Consider the following 20,068-nt stretch of genomic DNA (forward strand, 5'->3'; position numbering starts at 1 on the left):
TCGGTCAGTCTCTATTCAATACAAGGGTTTGGACAGTGGCGGCACCAGGAATTTTTTTCAGGGGGGCATTAGCGGGGCAAAGTGAATCGTAATTTTGGGTTTTTTCTGGGGGTGAAACAGGGGGGCAAGAGTTCTGACTCTGCCCCCCCCCATGGCGCCGCCACTGGATTGGAAAGTAATTACGTACATCCTTAAGGTTGGTCTCCATAGCCACCTGCTTCTCGTTATTTCTTTTTTCCATATTGAGAAGATTTTGACCTAAATCAAAGCTGCAAATCAAGTGAAAGGAAAACAAAAAGAAAACATCAATGCAAATGATTTGTGATTAAAAACATAAATACTGTGTATCCTCAAATAGCCCCCCCCCCCCCGGCGTTGCATTTTCCAAAAGGGGGCCATTTGAGAGGTCATTTTTAGAATGATAATTCCTGTTAAAATCAGAAGGTAAGCTTAAAACTCATGCTGAAATGACGAACTATGAACTTAGGAACGATGACTTCCAATTCACTTTCAGGTTTACGATCAGACTTTCGCCAACTACCGATGCCATTAGCCATCGTGTGTGCAGTTTGGTAAGCTTACTATTATTATTATTCAAGGTTTATTACAACAATGCATATGGCAGCCAAAAGGCTGAATTACATACATGCTACAAAGAAATTGGCAACAACAAAACACAAAATATATCTTATGTTTCTTACTACACAAGATAGCATGGAAATATCAGCATTTTTGAAACATAATTTGAAACTGAATAGTCGGTGAATGGTGAATTTTTCACTGGCTGTCATTTATGTATGTGAAGACTTAAAAGTGTTAAAACCATTTCTCCGAAATAATTACCCACATAGTTTAACTTTCTTTCTCTATCTAAAATGTGATTTCTGAATGATTCTGACACCTTTTTCTATGCTTCTTGGTCTTGGAAGAGAAGATGATAGATGGCAGGTGTTGAAAGGAAGGCATATGATAGATAATAACATTACTGCTCAGTGCTCATTAGCTCAGATGGTAGAGCATTGGTCCAGTGATCTGAAGGTCCCATGCTCAAATCATGAATGGTCCGTCATTTTTTTTACTGGCTGTCATTTATGTGGAGGTTAAAAACCTAATCTCTATATCATAACACGGTAACTGTTAAAAAGAAACCTGAATCTAAATTCTCATCGTAGCCCTTCCTTCCTACAAACCTCATCCCTAAAACATGTTCATGTGAAACTTTTAAATTGAATCATCTGTTACGCCCATACATGAGTGGACATCCTTGTAACTCAAACAAATTACATGATCAGACACATTGCCTATCTTATACTCACCCCTTGTCTTTCAGAATCTTATTTTCTTTCAGTTCATTATCAAGTTGAGCTTGGAATGTTTCTTCTTGTGAATCATATCTGGCTTTGCTGGTCTCATATCTTCTTATACTCTATGAAAGAAACAAGTACACAAACAATCACCAAGAAATAAAACTACATAGCAGCAGCACAACATTTTGACAAGGCACACTAACTCGGACACTGATAGGGCTTTTTGGTGCTGGGAAAGGAAAAAAGGAAGTTCTGAAGGAAGGAATGAACAAAGAAGTTGTTTGTTTACTTCAGGATTCAAACCCCAGACCTCTTGAGCGCCAAGCGCACTATAGGCGACCAGCAGCCACAGGTGTTTCGCTGGCCTGGCCAACAAAACTGTGCGTATATACATGTATGACTTAAGGTGATTGCATCATCACATCATGTGCAATGCTTAATAATTAGCTTTGTAAGATTTTGTAAGATTTATTTACATTAGGGTTAACATTAAGCCGAGTACTTAAAGTTGTTTTACAATATCACCCATAGCTACCACGGAACAAATAGCATGGTTATCAACCAAACTGCTAACAATATTGCATTTCATTCGAAATTTGGATTCATGAGTCAGTGATAGTTTATCACTATATTGGTGCATTGGTGATGTCATTGCCTTGAGAAAGACAAATGGATTAGTATGATATCACCATTTTGTTCTAAAAATCAAGAGTTTTATATATTTTTCCTTGATATCAGAGTAACAAAATCCACTTGCTACTAACTTGGGAGCCCAAAAAAGTGGAAGTGATGAATAGTGATGAAGGGCATTTTCACTAAGCGTGCCACTAAAGTGATCATCATCATCTGTATCTCATTTTAGATTAGTTGGGCTCATTCAGCTATAAATCAGCAGAACTAAACATTAAGTTGTCTTTCTCAGTTTTTTGACAATGACAAACTTCTTACACAAATAAAGTGTACCAACCTTTCTGATTTCTGACAGTTCATGTTCACTATGCACAAGCTGCTCATGTAGCTTATCCAGTTCTTTCTTCTTTGAGATATTGGCTTCTTTTTGTTTCTTGGTCCTCTTGGTAGTATCATGCTGTAAGGGATGATGGGATAAAATAAGTTATTCAAATAACATGAAGTTTTGCATTAGAATTTACCCGGGGCACTATAGTGTCAAGAGGGGGGGTATCAGGCGTCCGAGGACTCTCAAAAGCACCCTAAACAAGTATTTCCGAGACTGAAATTTTCCCCCCCTAAACAAGTATAAGTTGCACAATTTGCTACCCTAAACAAGTAGTTGTCTTTTCCCCCAACCCTAAACAAGTAATTGATGCAATTATTACCCCTAAACAAGTAAACACACAGAACCCAGGCAGCGAGTGGCATGATAGGGCTAGCAATTTGTGGCAAGCCGTCTGAATTTTGAACCATACAAGTTTACATGGTGCTAAAGCTTACCTCAAAGTTCATGCAGTATGTCCAATATTTTCAAGATTTTTGGGCCAATAATTTCCCCTTTTTGGATCACAGGTCCAACCTTTTTTATTGAAATATTGTAGAATTTATTCTTTGGGATTGGGATGTACCCATTTCTCCACATATCCAAGAGAATTTTGAACTGCAAGTCCAACGCAAATTACGACCATGGCGATTGCAAACCACACATTGAAGTTGGAAGAAGATGGCAAACACGTGGGCAAACACGGCCAGTTTAGCTTGGTTTATTTCCTAATTTTGTCTCGATTTAAAACATCCTAGAGCATTAATTATCATACTGGATTTAGTGGTAAACCCAACCAAAATCCTGAAACTCATTGATTTATATTTTAAGAAAGCCAAAATAGTTCCAAATTATTCAATCATTGTGTTTGTAAATACACCGGTAAAATTTCACACATGTCAAAAAGTTCATTGACACAGCTTGTTTACAAACTTAGAAGTTCGTGGTTGCTTTGTTGCTCCTTTAGACCATGTTCCGATCAACCAAATTTTCTGGGCTGGAAGCCACCAAGACTATGAATATTAATGAGTTTAAAGAGGTTCGGCCAATCGGAAATCCTCTTATATTTTTCCTCATAATTTATAAATTTAAATTAAATTATTTAAAAGAAAAAGCATGCTGATTGGTTGTATATTCTGAACAAGTTGTGACCTCGTCCGGGGACCTCGTGTTTAGTATGCTAGCTGGGCCAGTATAGGGATCTGCATTTCTGACAGCTAAAAGATGGCTTTTAACTGCTTTTGGGGTGTAGGAAGAAGACACTTTCCTTTCACTTTTCATGAATGAAGGAGAAAGCACAAAATCCCAAACTTGGCAAAACTACCCTAAGTACGTAAGAGCTCCAAAAACATACCCTTTTACACCAATTTTACATGAATTTGATACCCTATTCACGTTACGCATGCGTAACGTACCCTAGTCTGAAAAAATACCCTTTTTACGTGAATTTACGGACGCGCCTGATAGCCCCTTCACCATTACAGTGCCCCGAATTTACATGCTTTAAGGTGTATTTTTGTTTCAAAATGCTTTCACTTTTAATGATCAGTTATTCCAAACTGTCAAGTTGATATATTTTCAGTGCAATTTGCAATTGAATCATGCCTATAAAACAAAATGCTGGTACATAAGTCCTTAATGAGCAAGTCTGAAACACTTATTAATTAACAATTGATGGGTTAGGAGAGCCGGATATACTGTAATGAAAGGTATTTTGCAGACAATGTTTCAAGTAGTTTCTACTACTCACCACTGCTTGTTTAAGTCGCTTCTTCTCTTGTCTAGCATCAGCTCTCTCTTGTATCATGTCTTCTTTCAAAATCAAAACTTGCGTTTCCAGATCTACTATCTAAATGGACAAAAAGAAACATATCATACCTATTATTGTACATGTAACTTATCAGTCAATGTAATGGGTGTCAAGAGATTCCCACATTCTGTCTAGACCAGTGTAACAATTACTGACTCAAACTGCCCAGGCCTAGTACCTAGTCAAGGAGTTTTTCCTTGTACAAGCCATTATATAATTAATATTTTTTAAGCTGAATCAGGCAAATTACTAGTCTGATCCCATAAAGACTCATCTGTGTTTCTGCATGGAGACGTAATCAGTTTATAAACAAATCCATCAAGTTTTCACCAATATTGCTCCATAACAGACGAGAAATTTACCACATTTTTCACACTGTTTAAGACATAGACCTGGCTCATGTCCCTCCAACCCTAATGCCCCACAAATTGCATGTTTGAGTGAAAACCTCAGCTATATTGATATTTGACTGCCTTGGATTACCTTTTGATTTGTATCTCTCAGTGTGTCTCTTGTTTCATTCAAGGTGATCTGTTTGCTGTAAAATGAAAGAAAACATCAATCTGATGTTAAGATTATTGAATTTATACCTGCAGTTAGATAATTCAGGGATGTAAGTGGCTTTTTGGCAACATGTCTGAAATTGGTCAACACATAATATCAAATTAAAAACCAAATTACAGGAAACTGCTTGAAATATTTTCTTTTAAACAGATTCATCAAGATCAGTCACAGTTCCTTCAATTTAGAGCTGTTGAGAGAAAGGTTCTTTTTCAGATCCAAAAACCTGATATTCACCCAGAAATATTTCAATTCTCATCAGGAATCTTGATCACTCTGGTCTGGTCTGGTGTTTCTAGACCAGACCAGAGTGAACAAGATTCCTGACAGGAATTGAACTATTTCTGAGTGAGTATCAGGTTTTTGGATCTGAAAAAGAACCTTTCTCAATTGAATGCTTAAAACATTGTCATGCCTGAAATCTTGCAATCACAGTGAAACTTATATCCCTGGAACATGAAGTAAAATACCAAGTACAATATAATAAGGCCACTATGTTCAAAAATCTAACAGCTCTCAACTTGGAAATAGTGAACATCAGGTTACAAAAAGCATTTAAACACCCTAAAAACATTGCAATAATCAATATGTAAATAAGCCGATACTGTTGGGAGCATTTCTTATAATCAGGGAACAATTCAATTATCTATTACATACAGAAAAAATAAAATAACAGCTATTAAATCACAAGAAACATTGGCTACCACATCTAACATCATATTTTGCAGCATTTGGATTGGAAACTATTACATGTAATCTGCTAGAGGATTACTTGGGGGGATATGTAAGCAGGGAAGCATTGTCACAAGCTAGGGAATAAACAATATGTAGTAGACCTTACAGCCTTGTCTCCTTCTTGAAATTAATCCTTAGAATAGGATTGCTATAATAGGCATCAGTATCACTATGATGTCAATGGAAGAAAAACATTACATACATTCAGTAGTCAAAGTGAAAACAATGATCAAAACTGATTTACTTGCTAATGGTAGACATTGGGATCTGATCATCTCAAACACACCTTCCCCACTCAAAAAAAAATGAAACATTTGACATGCCTACAACTTTGAACAGATCCAGAGTATTAAGGATATCTATCTATTACTAGGGTGGCCACAATGTTAGCTATTGTGTGTACCCTGCCTACATACACAAATGTATGGTGGAAATTGTAACAGATTCTGCAGCAGTTGGGAAAACTTTTGGGCATTTTGAATTCCATATAATTTGTCTCCTAGTAACTTCTGTGCAAACCCGACTACCTTATTAGATAGAAAATTTTCTGCTCGTAATGAAGGTGAATATAGCATTTTTGTACGGTCACGCATAAAAAAGTTACGCACAAAATAAATTTTTGTCATCAAATAAACCTATTTTCCCAAAGATGTACAATTATGCTATATTCAGTTTTACAATCTAGACCCTCAGAGCAAAATCCTGTGCAAAAATCAGACAATTTGGTTGTGTAGTTTAGGAAATACAGGCCTTTGAAGGTCATAATTGGCACATAATAGCGCCCTCAATGGTGAAAATCACACAAATTTACCTTAAAAGTCCTGGCAAAAGAGTTATTTTGTGATTTCAGCCATTTTAAAAATGTTGTAAAGAAGCAAATATAGCAATTATGACCCTGGATTTTTTATATTTGCATAAATGAACATTAAATAAACAAAAACAATACATCTCATGCCTTCTTTGGCTTTATTCCCACAATTATCGCTTCATGAATATGCAAATTTATGACAAAATCAGGATTTTCTTAAAAATGGGGTAAAAATTGCCAATTTTGTGAATCTTTAAAAGGCTGTATCTTCGCAACGGATTGGCCGATTGAGTTGATTCAAAAGGTTTTTTAAATCATTTTGCAGAAGGAACAATGCTGACAGAAAGTTTCTGCAATCTTATTGGTTCTTAGCCTTGTTATATGTGAAGATATAACACAGTGTGTGCGTTGATGTGTATGCGCTATATGAACCAATCAGAGGAGCATAGCAACAACAGAACTGATCAATTCTAAGCACTTGTAAAATGTAGGATTTAATTTGACTAAAAATTTTATATACTTATGATTAATATTTTTATTTGAATTGAAGTGTTTAAGAATGAGAATAAAGGCATTGTAAAGTCCAATTCTAAGCACTTGTAAAATGTAGGATTTAATTTGACTAAAATTTTATATACTTATGATTAATATTTTTATTTGAATTGAAGTGTTTAAGAATGAGAATAAAGGCATTGTAAAGTCCCTGTTTTATTCTTGAGTACAAAACTTATAATTGTAATGCATGGCAAGTCTTTGTGAAACTGATGGCCTCTGGCCTAAATGTCACTTTTCTATGATAACAATGAAGTTAGAATATATTAGAAATATCTTTTACTGTCAGAGTGATAGAAACAATGCATTCACTCATCTTACCTTGCTTTATCTGCCATTCTCTGGTTGAGTTGTGATATCACCTCTTCATGTTGTGCTCTTACCATGTCCCTCTCTGGGCTGTAATTTAAATGGGTAAAATGTAGGTGAAATGTAATATTATAGAATATATCATTTCTGATGTTTCAGCAAAAACATAATCTATATGTGACACGATCTGGTCCATGGGGCCAAAGGAGGCATTTTTGAAAATTGAGTTACTGTATTTATTACATTATACATAAAATAGACTTTCATTTACTGAAAACACCAAAACACTTGGCTGTAAAGTAATGACGTTTTTTGATATTTATTTTCTTATGTATTTTATTGTTTTGTATGCCATATTTTTACCTTTATCTCACTTTTCAAATTTGCACTTTTGGTCCCCATGGACCAGATCGTGTCACATATAATCTTCACTCATCAGTTTCCTGATCATTGTATTTCATTGATCTAGTATTTCAGCAACTCCCTTGGCAATAATATTCCATTGAAATTGTGGATGCAAACTTCAGGGTGACCTCAAAGTAATTTGAAATGCTAATACCGGTAAATACCTAACCTGTCTTAAAGGAAATCTGTACCATAAACTAATCAATGGCTATATAGTTGCAGTAATAATAAAAACGACAAATAGTAAAAGTCCCAAGCTTATATACGTACAAATAAAGGAGAAATTCTTAATTCCTTACGACGATCAACGGTCATTTTGCAATTCATGGCGGCGGCCATATTGATACCCGATGTATTTTTTTATTACGCTGTAACGGTACCCGATATTGAAACCAGCGAAATCCGTGCCACCAGCACTTTCAAGCTCGTGAACTTTGGTGACACGGGTTTAATACTACCAAAGTTCAGATTCAACATTCGCTCAAAAAAAAAACGCGACAATTTTTACCCATAAAACTACAGAAGAACATAAAAAAATGTATTTTAAGTAATATTTATGATCAACAATGTCTTTTGAGAACGAAAAGTAAAAATAGCACTAAAAACCAAATTTCGCTGTGGGGTCGCGAATGCCATAGCAACATACGCTTTCGCCGTGGGTCTGTGTGAAAGGTTACGCTACTGCTTGTGGCAGAAGCAGCTATCATGGCGGCTTCCATGAATCGCAGTAACGAAGGATTAAAAGTGCTTTTTCTTTGTTAGGAATATTCCAAAATTCATATAGACCGTCTGGTATGTTTAATTTAGGGTATATAACTATATTAGCCATTGATTAGTTTATGGTACAGATTTCCTTTAAGAGCACACCTCCAAATTACTCTGTGCCCGATGTAATGTGAATGAATTCCGTTAAAAACAAAATCTTTTTAAGGTATCTTGGGCCTTTCTGTGGATTTGTAATCAAAAAGAGAAGCATGTTATAGCTTAAGACCTATACATGAACTTCAATTGAAAAAAAGTTGCATAAAAAGAAAAAAAAAAAAAGTTGCAGATCTCACACCACCAAATCAGAGTCCCATAGAGATATGTGCTAAATTTGCCTTAAGAAAATTCATATTTTCTTCACAGGATCGACTCAGTTTTAAGCGACAGCTATGATGGTTGAAATCAGCCCTTGCCTGATCCCTCTGGCTGGAAAAAAAATATAGGTTGACCGTCATTATTTTTTACGACTGGCCCTCGAAGTCTACGATGTCCGGGAATTGCCTATTTTACAGGCAAAACTATGCCAGTGTTTCTGTAAAGAAAAGGCTGCTTTTAAAAAATCATTAAAAGTTATTTGATCTCTCCCATCTGTGGTACACTTGCAGGAATTAATATTACTAATCATGACCAATCCAAATTTGGCTAAAATTATGCAAATTTCTGCTCATTTTAATGCTTAAATTGAGAATGCATGGGTTTTTCTGAGAAGTGAAATTAAGGGCGCACAACCATATAATTCTATTTGGTGGTGTGAAATCTGAATAGCACAAACATAGCACCCAAATTGAAGCAGAGAGTTCGCTATCCTATTTTGAGCTGCTACTAATGGAATGTCTCTCATGCCTCAATATTTGTGTTTCAAAGATTATTCAATTGAGCTACAGGGTGTCCCAAAAAAAAGAGGCCCCACATTGCGCCCTCTTTTTCTCCTATTTCTGAAACGTTGATCAAATATATTTTGGTATGTAAAGAAACCCTAAATCGTTAGCTTTAATAAACCAAAACAATTCTTTCAATTGGCTTACAATTTTTGAAGATATGCCCTCTTTAAGAAATGTACCCGTTTTTCACTCTGTCCACGGATGAGGTTTGGCTACATCAAAGATTTAAACGAAACACACGCTTAAATGACATGGATAGATAATAGCATTAGTCTTGGGAAAGCATTCACTATAAGCGAGGATCACCAGCTATAGCTTCAAACATCTTCGCAACCCAGACATTGCTGCATTCGCAAGTATCCGGTAGCACAAGGCCATAAGGATGGTATGCATAGCGCAATTAATGCAATGAGAACTAGGGCTGAAACCTGGATGCAACCAGGTAGAGGGCAGAGCAGCACAGTAAACTCACTTCAAAAGAACCAAAGACAAACTAAACAGCCCTTTTCAGGGCTACCTTTTATTCCAAAAAGAGAAATGACTTCTGTTGTCAATAAAAAGAAAGCAAGAAACGAGAAAAACAAGTAATTGCAAGTATAGCAAAAGAAGTCCCATCCCACATCAATTTAAGCCCAAATTAATGACACTTAACAAAATCCATAACCCATAAGCCCACCGGTAAAGCCCATTCCCTTAAATAAAGTTGTTATTTTATAAAGTTATCATCAAGGAATGTTTTATATTCATGCATGGTATATGCACTTTTCAATATTTGAAGTAGCCAAACCTCCTCCATGGACAGAGTGAAAAACGGATACATTTCTTTAAAAGGACATATCTTCAAAAGTTATGAGCCGATTGAAATAATTGTTTTGGTTTATTAAAGCTAACAATTGAAGGTTTCTTTACATACCAAAATAAATTTGATCAACTTTTCAGAAATAGGAGAAAAAGAGGGCGCAATGTGGGGCCTCTTTTTTTTGGGACACCCTGTATTTCCAATTTAAATCCAAAGTACCCTTGTGGAAGATTTTGGGAGAATCTTCCACAGGGGAAAATATGAATTTCAAAAGGAACGAACACATTAGGTTGCTCCATTTGAATTTCATTCACCCTCTGAGACATATTCAATCTGAATCTTTATTAGAGGGAGAGTGGGTGTCAAATATAGAGTTTGCTAGTGTGCTAATTCGATATGAGTTTTAAACTCCTCCCGATATGAAAGATATTTCCAAAATTTTCCACATAGTATTGTAGATTTGAAATGGAACAGCCCATTTTTTTACAAGTTGCAGTGACATGACACATGCCCATCCAGACTTACTGTAATACAGCATTTTCTTTGATAAGGCTTTCCTTTCTAGCTTCAACTGATTCTATTTCTTCATTCAGTTCCTTCAAGTTTCCCTGCAAAATTAAGAAATACAACCACCATTGATTAGATTCATATGTAAATTATTTTTGTTGGTTTTACCGAATTGACAAAAAAAAATCTAAAATTTGCTATGGGTTGAAGAAACAAATGGCACTAACACTGCACAATTTTGTCCTTCAATTTGAACCAGGTCTATCTAGCACAGGCTCTGTGCTGGGACTCTAATACATGTATTATGATCAAAGAACAGCCTCGAATTAAGGATCTGAAGGGGCACGGCAACATTTTTAGGGCAAGTTGAAAATTGCCTTGGATTTTCACTGAAAAGGCAAGGCAGCACGGCAGTTTGTAATATTTCAAGAGGGCATCATGGCAACTGTTGAAAATTTTTAAATTTATGTTTTCTTCACTTTTGAGAAATTGCCTTGGTGCCCTTCTTAAAGGGCAGCATGGCAATTTTGGTGCCCTTCTTAAAGGGCACCAAGGCAATTTCTCAAAAGTGAAGAAAACACACACAAACATAGATAGATGATTTTATAATGAAGGGGCAGGGCTGGGGCACAGACGGCAACTTCATTAGAGGGCACAGCAAGTGACTGCCTTGGGTAAAGGACATATTTTGAGGGCATTACGGCAGTGGGGATGGGCACCCACGGCAAAATGCCAAGAATCTGCTTGCTTCACTCGCTATTCGAGAGGCGTCCAAAGTCATATCATGTCATTTATGTATTCTATAAGATTTCAGTTTTACAAAGCATACAATTGTAAAAAAATTGTTTTCATGTATTTGAAGTTGCTTACATTATTGTGTCTTATTTTGGCAATTAAATCCACATGTGTCATCATTATCATTACTGTTGTCATCATTTTCTTCATGAACATCATTGTTATTTTATCATTTATCTTCATGATTCTATAAATTTCAAAGTAATCCAGAAGTGTATTTTAATGCTAATTAATTCAAGGAAGTAATCTAATCCTCTCCCACTTTATGGACTGATGGTTGATATTATCAAGGCTCTCACCTAATGGGTAATTATGTACTTGGGTACCCGATTGAATTTTGGGGCAGATATCTGGGTACCCGAAAAATATTTGCAAAAATTGAAAAAAGTTATAGACTCTAAAATTACTTGTTATTCAACGTATTTAAGGTTGGAAACCAGAGAAATGCTGCTACTAAAAAAATGCATTGAATTAGTATGCTAGCTGTTCAATAGAAGCAAAAGTAATTAAAATGTACAACTTTATCCAGCTTTGAAAAAAACTTTTTTTGTAGTAGCAGCATTTCTCTGGTTTCCAACCTTGAAAAACAAGTACTTAAGGGCTGGGGTATGAACGTTTGGACAGTATTTATTGTGGGACATTAGAGCACATCAGACATATCGAATTGCATTCTGAATACGAAGAATGTCATTCTGATATCAAATAATTTTGATTTTTGAAATTAGCAATTTAATACACATTTTATGGCAAATCATTAAAAATTGATATTTTTGATATTTAACAGTACTTGAAGTAAACTTTATAAATCTGATGATTTATACTTAAAGTGTATGTAGGTGGGATGAAAAGCCGACGATCAATTGAAAATTTTGACCTTTAAAGATTGAAGATATGGATTTTTTCCCAAAACACCAAAAAAATTTGGTCTTTTTGGGAAAAAAATCCATATCTTCAATATGAAAGGTCAAAATTTTCAATTGACCGTCGGCTTTTCCTCCCTGCTACATACACTTTAAGAATATGTCATTAGATTTATATAATTTACTTCGAGGACTGTTATATATCAAAATTTGAAAAATATCAAATTTTTATAATTTGTCATAAAATTTGTATTATATTGTGATTTTCAAAAATGAAAATTATTTGATATCAGAAAGACATGCTTCAGATTCAAAATGCAATTCGATAGGTCTGAGGTGCTCTCATGTCCCACAAAAAATACTGTCGAAACGCAATAAACGCTCATTTTAGATCCCTTAAAGGTCTATAACTTTTGGAATTGGTGAGAGCCTTAGATGTTTACATACATTAAGATTCTTCAGCTCTTCCGTATTGGAATGCCTAGCCGACTCCACAGCTGCAGCAATCTCTTTCTGAATCCTGGCTGGAAGGAAATGTAGCCTGTGTCTCAGAACGCTGGCATTGATGGTCTCTGTCTCCAATAGGGTATGGACTCGCACTCTCTCATCATCCTGAAATGGGAGGAGGGAAGCAAGCAAAATTGAAATGGGAGGAAAAAAGAAACAAGCAAAATCACTATGTATGAATTTTAAGGTTGGATGGAGTGTATTTTTAAATGCAAACAAAAGTTAGTAGCACATAACCACTTACATGCAATTATTTATCATTCTTATTCAATGGGTGCGTCTTGTAAAGAATTCACGTAATTTGATTGGTTTTCTGGTGTATAATATCTCACAATAGTTGATAGTGATATTAGTCAGGCGCGCCGCCATGCAACGGCGGCACGCTTGTTGCTCCTCAATGATCGCGCGATAATGCGTTCGCGTAATACACGTGTGAGAACCAAGAACGCGATTCGGCAGCTTAGATGTTCGTGATGGTTTTGTTCATTTAAAACAACAGGGATGTCCTCACAAAAGTAACTTTATTTTTTTCTGAAAAAAGGCAGTTTTTCTCGCAAAAATTACATTAAAACTGAATAAGAATGAGAATAAAAGATAGGATTTTGTCTTTTGCCTATCCAATATTGTGTCGTAGTCGCCGGCATCCACTATTCAAAATATTGGCCAGCCCATCCATTATGACACGATATTGGATAAACAAAAGACAAAATCCTATCATTTATTCTCTAATTCATTAGTTAAAAAAAATAACATGATTCAGTTTCATTTGATTTATCAATTTTGGATGATGTTGTGATACAGGCTTTAATACAATATTATGTTGTCCCACAATACCACCTAGGATCTGTATTGCTGTTCAAGCTGGGAATTTGGGAATTAATTGGAAATGTGAAGTATCATATAGCCTACTAGTCTAGGGATCATTTTTCCTCTCCTGGTTACATCATCAACAACAATAATAATTGTCCATTGCAAATTTGACTGGACAAATTTAGCTTTATAGCTATGTGTACACTGCACTGTACAGCCCCAAACTGTTGGCAGATATGTTGACTTCTGAGGTAAAAATCATATCATTATTCACATGAAACAGTGCAATTTAACAGCACAAAAGCCGCAATGTATAAGATTTCTGTCTAACTAATACTGTACTACGTGTAACTTCACCTACCAGTTCTTTTATGGCATCTGCCACATCATCCACCATCTCTAAATCAGGTTCCTTGAATGTAAACTCGGATGTCATCATTCTATCCTCTATAATTTAAATAGAAGAACATGGTCACTTAAAATAAACATTTTTGAATTTGCTAATAAAAAGTGCATTCATTATTGTTCAATGGGTACTTTATTAAAATTCTGATTGGCGAATATGCATCAAAGAGAAGAGAAGTGATCGGTGCAGAGCGGCGTTGATCCAACATGTCCAAGCCGGCGTATCATGTCATCACCCATTTATTATTAACCAATGTTAACAGGGCACACACAATTCTGAGCAAGCAGGGCATGCCTTTCTTCCCTGGAATTAATTGTAGAGTATTTATACGCTAATGTCATGCTCCTGATCATTTATACATCTTGATATTGAAGAGGGAGTTTTCGACTTCTACAATTAAATGCATGGTCGGTTCTAGTACAAGGAACTTATACGATGTCCTCATTCACAAACTGATACTATCTGTCCATCGTATTGCCGTACGGCAGTGTGGTGAAGGAATATTACACAGTCAAGAATAGGCTCCATCATTTTTTTGTTCTGATCCCTCCTTGACCTAGTCTCCCAAAACATCAACACATCAAAAGCGTTGCACATTTACTTACTTAAGACTGTCCTTTTTCATATAAATCAGACAAAGTAGGGCCAGGCTACCTAGAAATGGTCAAATTTTGGCAAGAAATATCTCTGTGTAATCCTATGTAAATCCCATATCACATCGTTATCGGCGATCGTGATTTTTTTTTCCTGAAGTTTGGCTGGTACCCATGCACATTACGTGACACAGCTAAAATAATCGACCGGAAATCGGGGATCAAAAAACGTCAACAAATTTCAAAACACAGAAAGCAGTAAACTTAATGGCGAGCGGTCCGAATTTTGAGCCATACAACTCAAGTTTACGTAGTGAACTAGGTCGGTTCCGAGACAAAACACCAAACGCTGTCGTCAACGACTTATGCGTCGTCCAAATTCTACAACACACAAACAAAGAGTCTGACAACTGTCATGGTGATGACGACAACATTTAGTGTTTTACCGTTGCAGAACCATTCCGTGTGTGTGCTTCGCGGAGAGCAGACGTGTCATCTAGTTGCTGCTCAAAATTGGCTTGAATCCACCATCTTATTCAGCCATCCGCTTTCCATTTGTCATCCATGTGGTAAAATAACATCCTTACCACACAGTAGTGTGCTTTTGTGATATAAAATTTCATCTGGGTCAGGTATTTTCCATCATTTTGTAACTTGTTATTGTTTTGATACCAATCCAAGATGGCGTCTCCATTTATCATCATGCAGTGCTAACGCAATAGCGTAACGCCGGGTGTGGTGGCAAGTAGGGCTGGGATGTGTGATGGTGACCTTATTTTTATCATCCTTGATGCATCATGAAGGTCTTCATTTTTCATATATCTCTGTTGGTGATCTTTATATTCATGTGTAAAAGAGAATCAAGCTACATAAGCTTAAAACCCAGTATAAATTCTGTAAACATACATGTTGATGTTGTGTCAAATACTCATACTAGTACAGTGCATTATGTTTCTGATGAGTATTCACTGAGTCATAGTAATATATCAATATGCTCTTACATGTATTACTGTTGTTATGATTGTTATAGATGTCTTTCACCATTCAATATATGCATGAACATGTCAATATTTCTGATACATTTGCAAACATGACATTTGTTTTCAAGTTCTACTTATATCCTGCTGACATCAAATTGTTACTTGGTAAGATAAGGTCGAAGTCAGACCATATTAGTCTCCGCATAAGTTGGTTCTCACCTATTGCATGATCCTTGTCATGCAAGCTGGCGATATAGAGACTAATCCCGGTCCCGATTTCCCGTGCCAAATTTGCAATGAAGAATGTGACTGGTCATGCTATGCTGTTGGATGTGACATGTGTGATGCATGGTTTCACGCCAAGTGCCTAAATATGAGTACTCGGACATATGCAGCTCTGGAGGACAGTGATGTCTCCTGGATATGTACGTGCAGCTTGCCTAACTTTGCAAGTTCATTGTTTACCTCTTGGTCGACTGTAACAGAAAATAGTTACAGAGTGCTATCTTCGCTAAGTAGTGAGGATGACATTAAATCCCCCTTAGCTGCATCGTCACCTATTCATATTCCAACTAGGCATACGCAAGACACAGGTTTTCATAAACGTACAAGATGGTCTGACAAGCCTACTACCACTGGTAGTGGCTGTCCCTCCCCTAAGAACAAACCAGTCAAAGTCATGGTCATAAACTTCCAGAGCGTTTGTAACGAAGTTGCCGAGCTGGCATTCTGTCTGGACGTAAATAGCCCTGATATTTTAATCGAACAGAGTCTTGGCTGTCGGATGACATAAGTAGTAGTGAAATTTTTCCATCAAATTATTCCGTCATTCGAAAAGATAGGCCCCTTGATGACCATGGTAAGCGTTACGGTGGAGTCTTTATCTGTATGAAAAATGACATCATCATGTCACATCGTGCAGACTTGGACAGTGAGTGCGAAATATTATGGGCACAATTAGAGCTTGTCGGCTCTAAAAAAATCCTTTTAGGTGCCTTCTATAGACCCCCCCAATCGGGAAGTGATATACTAGAACAGCTACAGGTGTCACTTTCCAAATTAGAGAATAACAAAGACCACAATATATGGTTGGCTGGCGATTTCAACCTCTCTCACATTGATTGGGAGGAACAGTCAACCACCCAGGGTTGTCCAAAACCTGGCTTATGTAGGCAATTATTGGAACTAACCAATGATTTTGGCCTAGACCAGGTAGTCCGTGAACCAACTCGTGGTCAAAATATTTTGGATCTATTTTTTGTGTCAAATACTAGCCTGGTCGAAAATGTGAGGGTTATTCCTGGGATGAGTGACCACAATGGAATTCCATTGGTTACAATAAATACCCGCCCAAAAGTTAACAAATCTAAACCCAGGAAGGTATTTTCATACCACAAAGCAGATTGGTCAGCCGTAAGGTCAGATCTCGCTGAGATTAGTAGTGATTTTCTAGATCTCTGTTCAGAGATGGTCACAATTGATGAGATGTGGGATGATTTCTGTACCAGGGTCAAGGGTACTATGGAACGGAACATCCCTTCAAAGATAGTAAGCCCTCACAAGAAACCTCCGTGGTTCAGTCGAAATGTCACACGGTTGTATAGGAAAAAAAAGAAAGCCTTTAGCAAGGCAAAGCACTCAAACAGTACTGATGACTGGGAGATCTTTCGATCACTTCGTAAACAGCTTAATAGAGAGTCTCGCCGAAATTACCGTCAATATGTTAGAGACACATGTATGGTATCAATGAAGAAGTTTTACCCCTTCATTAAGAGTCTTAAGCGTGACTCTTTCGGCATTCCATCACTTAAAATCGATGGGAGACTAGTTTCTGAAAATATTAAGAAGGCTGACATCCTGAACCATCAATTTGAGTCGGTGTTCTGTAAGGAGAGACTTGATAATCTTCCACACATACCAGGTTCAAAATTTCCATGCATGCCAAACATACATATATTATTATCCATCAATGGTATTGAAGAGCTAACTGACAGACCTTGACCCGAACAAAGCAACTGGACCTGACGGCGTGCCCGCACGCATCCTAAAGATGGGGGCAAAGGAGATTGCGCCAGCCCTGGCGACCATCTTTAGGAAATCACTCGAGACTGGCAAATTGCCTGAAGATTGGAAGAATGCGAATGTAACTCCAATCTTCAAAAAAAGGAGATCGCACACAGCCTTGCAACTATAGACCGGTTTCCCTTACTTCTATATGTTGCAAGGTGATGGAACATGTCATTCATTCGAATGTCATGAAACATCTCGACAAGTATGGCATATTGACCGACCACCAACATGGCTTTCGCCGAAATCGATCGTGTGAATCTCAATTAATACTGACAACAAACGACTTCGCCAAATCCCTCGACAAGGGGCGACAGACAGACGTCATCATAATGGATTTCAGCAAAGCCTTTGATGTAGTACCACATCAGAGACTCTTGCTGAAACTTGCCCATTATGGTGTGGATGGACCGACGCTAACACCAGGGGTAGCGCTAGGTTGCTTTTTGGGGTCCCGGACCCACCAAAATAGAGTTCGGACCCCTGTTTTAAATTTCCTGCAGAAGTTCGGGGTCCTTGCAGACCCCAGTTTTTCAATCTAGCGCTATTGCCGACATACTATTTATGCTGCATTTGTGCAACTCGGACTCACCAAACTCTACTCCGGACCCCCTACTTTTTAATTTTCTGCAAGTTCGGGGGTCCCTGCGTACACTGGAGTGGTTAGTTCTAGCGCTACCCCTGGCTAACACAGGGGTGGAATTTCGTAAAGTGCCACAGGAGTCCAAGTGGATTCTCGCAAGAGAGTTTTGCGAGAGTCCATGGATTCCCGTAAATGGATTCTCGTTGTACAATCTTGCGGGAGTCCAAAAGGTATTATATGTAGGCCTACGTAAAATGCATTCAAACAAACAAAAAAACAAACTAACAAAGTTAAGTTTTTAATATGTGTCATCATACTGACATACTCTCACTTCCATATATATGTCATTGCATCTTTGGCGACTTTTCCTTTATATTTTGCAGGCTTGAGTTTTAAGGCGTGTTGAACTTAAACATACAATGTAAGTTCGCTGAGCCGACCATTTCCAGGGAGAGTCCACATGGACTCTCGCAATAGGACTTTACGGGAGTCTCTACGAGAGTCGACTCTCGGACTCCGGCCGAAATTCCACCCCTGTAACATGGATTTCTAACTTCCTAATGCAAAGAAAGCAAAAGGTTGTTATAGGAGGTGATGCATCGGACTGGGTACATGTCAAATCAGGCAGGGCACTGTACTCGGTCCTTTGCTTTTCTTATTATATATCAATGACCTCCCCGACCAAATCACCTCCACTGTCCGACTTTTTGCTGATGATTGTGTTCTTTACAGAACAATCAGCAATGACGCCGACGCCGACAAACTCCAAAAGGACCTTGACAGACTCTGTAGCTGGGAACATACATGGTGCATGAATTTCAACATAGCCAAATGTTTTGTCCTAAAGGTTACAAACGCCAAAGAACCAAAACAACATACATATTCACTAAATGGTTCCGTTCTCAGTCAAACAAATTCACACACATATCTTGGTGTAGACATCTCAAACAACATGAAATGGAAAAATCATATCAATCAAGTAGCTGCAAAAGCTAACAGATCACTGGGTTTTATAAAACGAAATCTACGGGGATGCACTGAAGATATCAAGAACATGGCTTATAAATCATTGGTACGACCTTCCAAATATACCAACTTGAAGCTGTTCAGCGCAGGGCTGCCCGCTTTGTTAAAAACATCTATGACAGGCGTAGCAGTGTCACTGACATGATGACGGATCTGGAGTGGCCACTTCTATCTACCAGACGGAAAATCTCGCGTCTCAGCGCGCCAGTTCCAGAAAGCCTACGAAGGTCACCTAGTAGCCATCCCGGTCCAAACCCTACTGCACCCGGTAACACGCTCCACCAGGAATAATCACAGCAAAGCCTTCATACCACCACAACCATCAAAGGACACCTACAAATTCTCATTTCTACCAAGGGCTGTCACCGAATGGAACTCACTGCCAGAATCATCAATAACAATAACTGACCCCATAGCCTTCAAAGCACACCTTCAAGAAATCTACAAATAGTGGGAAAAAAAAAGCACACACACCGAAATCCGGTTTATTTTCCCCACCTGGGGTGTTTAACCGTACTGAACTTGAACTTGAACTTGAACTTGAACCATCCGTCGTGGATATCAAAATTTCCCAGTGTTTGAGAGAGTACAAAACAAACAAAATCATGAAATTTATAAAATCAAGAATTATAAATAAAATGGTAAGCTTACTCAGTTCCAGCAAATGTTGAATGGCGGCGTTCACGCCTGGCATTTCTGTTGCAGCTGGCATGATGCCCTGATAGTCTGAAGACAACACAGACACTTGAATAACACGTGAAATATTCTGGAAACAAGTCAATTTCGTGAATATTACGAATGGTGAACGCATGAACGTGAAGATATCCAATCACCAAGAACGCCAAATGGTTGGTAACTAAAAAGAGGGCGCTATTTTATCAGCGTTTTAAAAAATATTTCTAAATAATATCAAAATTTGGTTCATCTTTTTATGAAGTATTTTACTTTTAAAGTATTTTAAGGTGTCCAAATATTTATAAAATAACAAAAGCAAATATTCTTATCGCA

At 37.4% G+C, this 20,068-nt stretch overlaps 1 protein-coding gene across 2 annotated transcripts in view; it reads right to left on the reverse strand.

The window, feature by feature from the left end:
* LOC140147697 (uncharacterized) overlaps positions 1–19,862 on the reverse strand; it is a 42,477-nt gene extending 22,615 nt beyond the window's left edge. For both annotated transcript variants that reach the window (XM_072169473.1, XM_072169467.1), the window contains exons 1-10: positions 19,712–19,862; positions 13,767–13,852; positions 12,536–12,700; positions 10,452–10,534; positions 7,089–7,166; positions 4,595–4,649; positions 4,052–4,150; positions 2,275–2,394; positions 1,317–1,426; positions 188–269 (exon numbers count right to left, since the gene is read on the reverse strand). In XM_072169473.1, coding sequence (XP_072025574.1) covers positions 188–269; positions 1,317–1,426; positions 2,275–2,394; positions 4,052–4,150; positions 4,595–4,649; positions 7,089–7,166; positions 10,452–10,534; positions 12,536–12,700; positions 13,767–13,852; positions 19,712–19,772 — 939 coding nt within the window. In that variant the 5' untranslated portion in view covers positions 19,773–19,862. The remainder of the gene's footprint in view (positions 1–187; positions 270–1,316; positions 1,427–2,274; positions 2,395–4,051; positions 4,151–4,594; positions 4,650–7,088; positions 7,167–10,451; positions 10,535–12,535; positions 12,701–13,766; positions 13,853–19,711) is intronic.
* Between the last annotated feature and the right edge of the window lie 206 nt (positions 19,863–20,068).

The sequence above is a fragment of the Amphiura filiformis genome, chromosome 1, assembly GCF_039555335.1.
Source record: "Amphiura filiformis chromosome 1, Afil_fr2py, whole genome shotgun sequence".
NCBI classification, from domain to species: Eukaryota; Metazoa; Echinodermata; class Ophiuroidea; order Amphilepidida; family Amphiuridae; genus Amphiura; species Amphiura filiformis.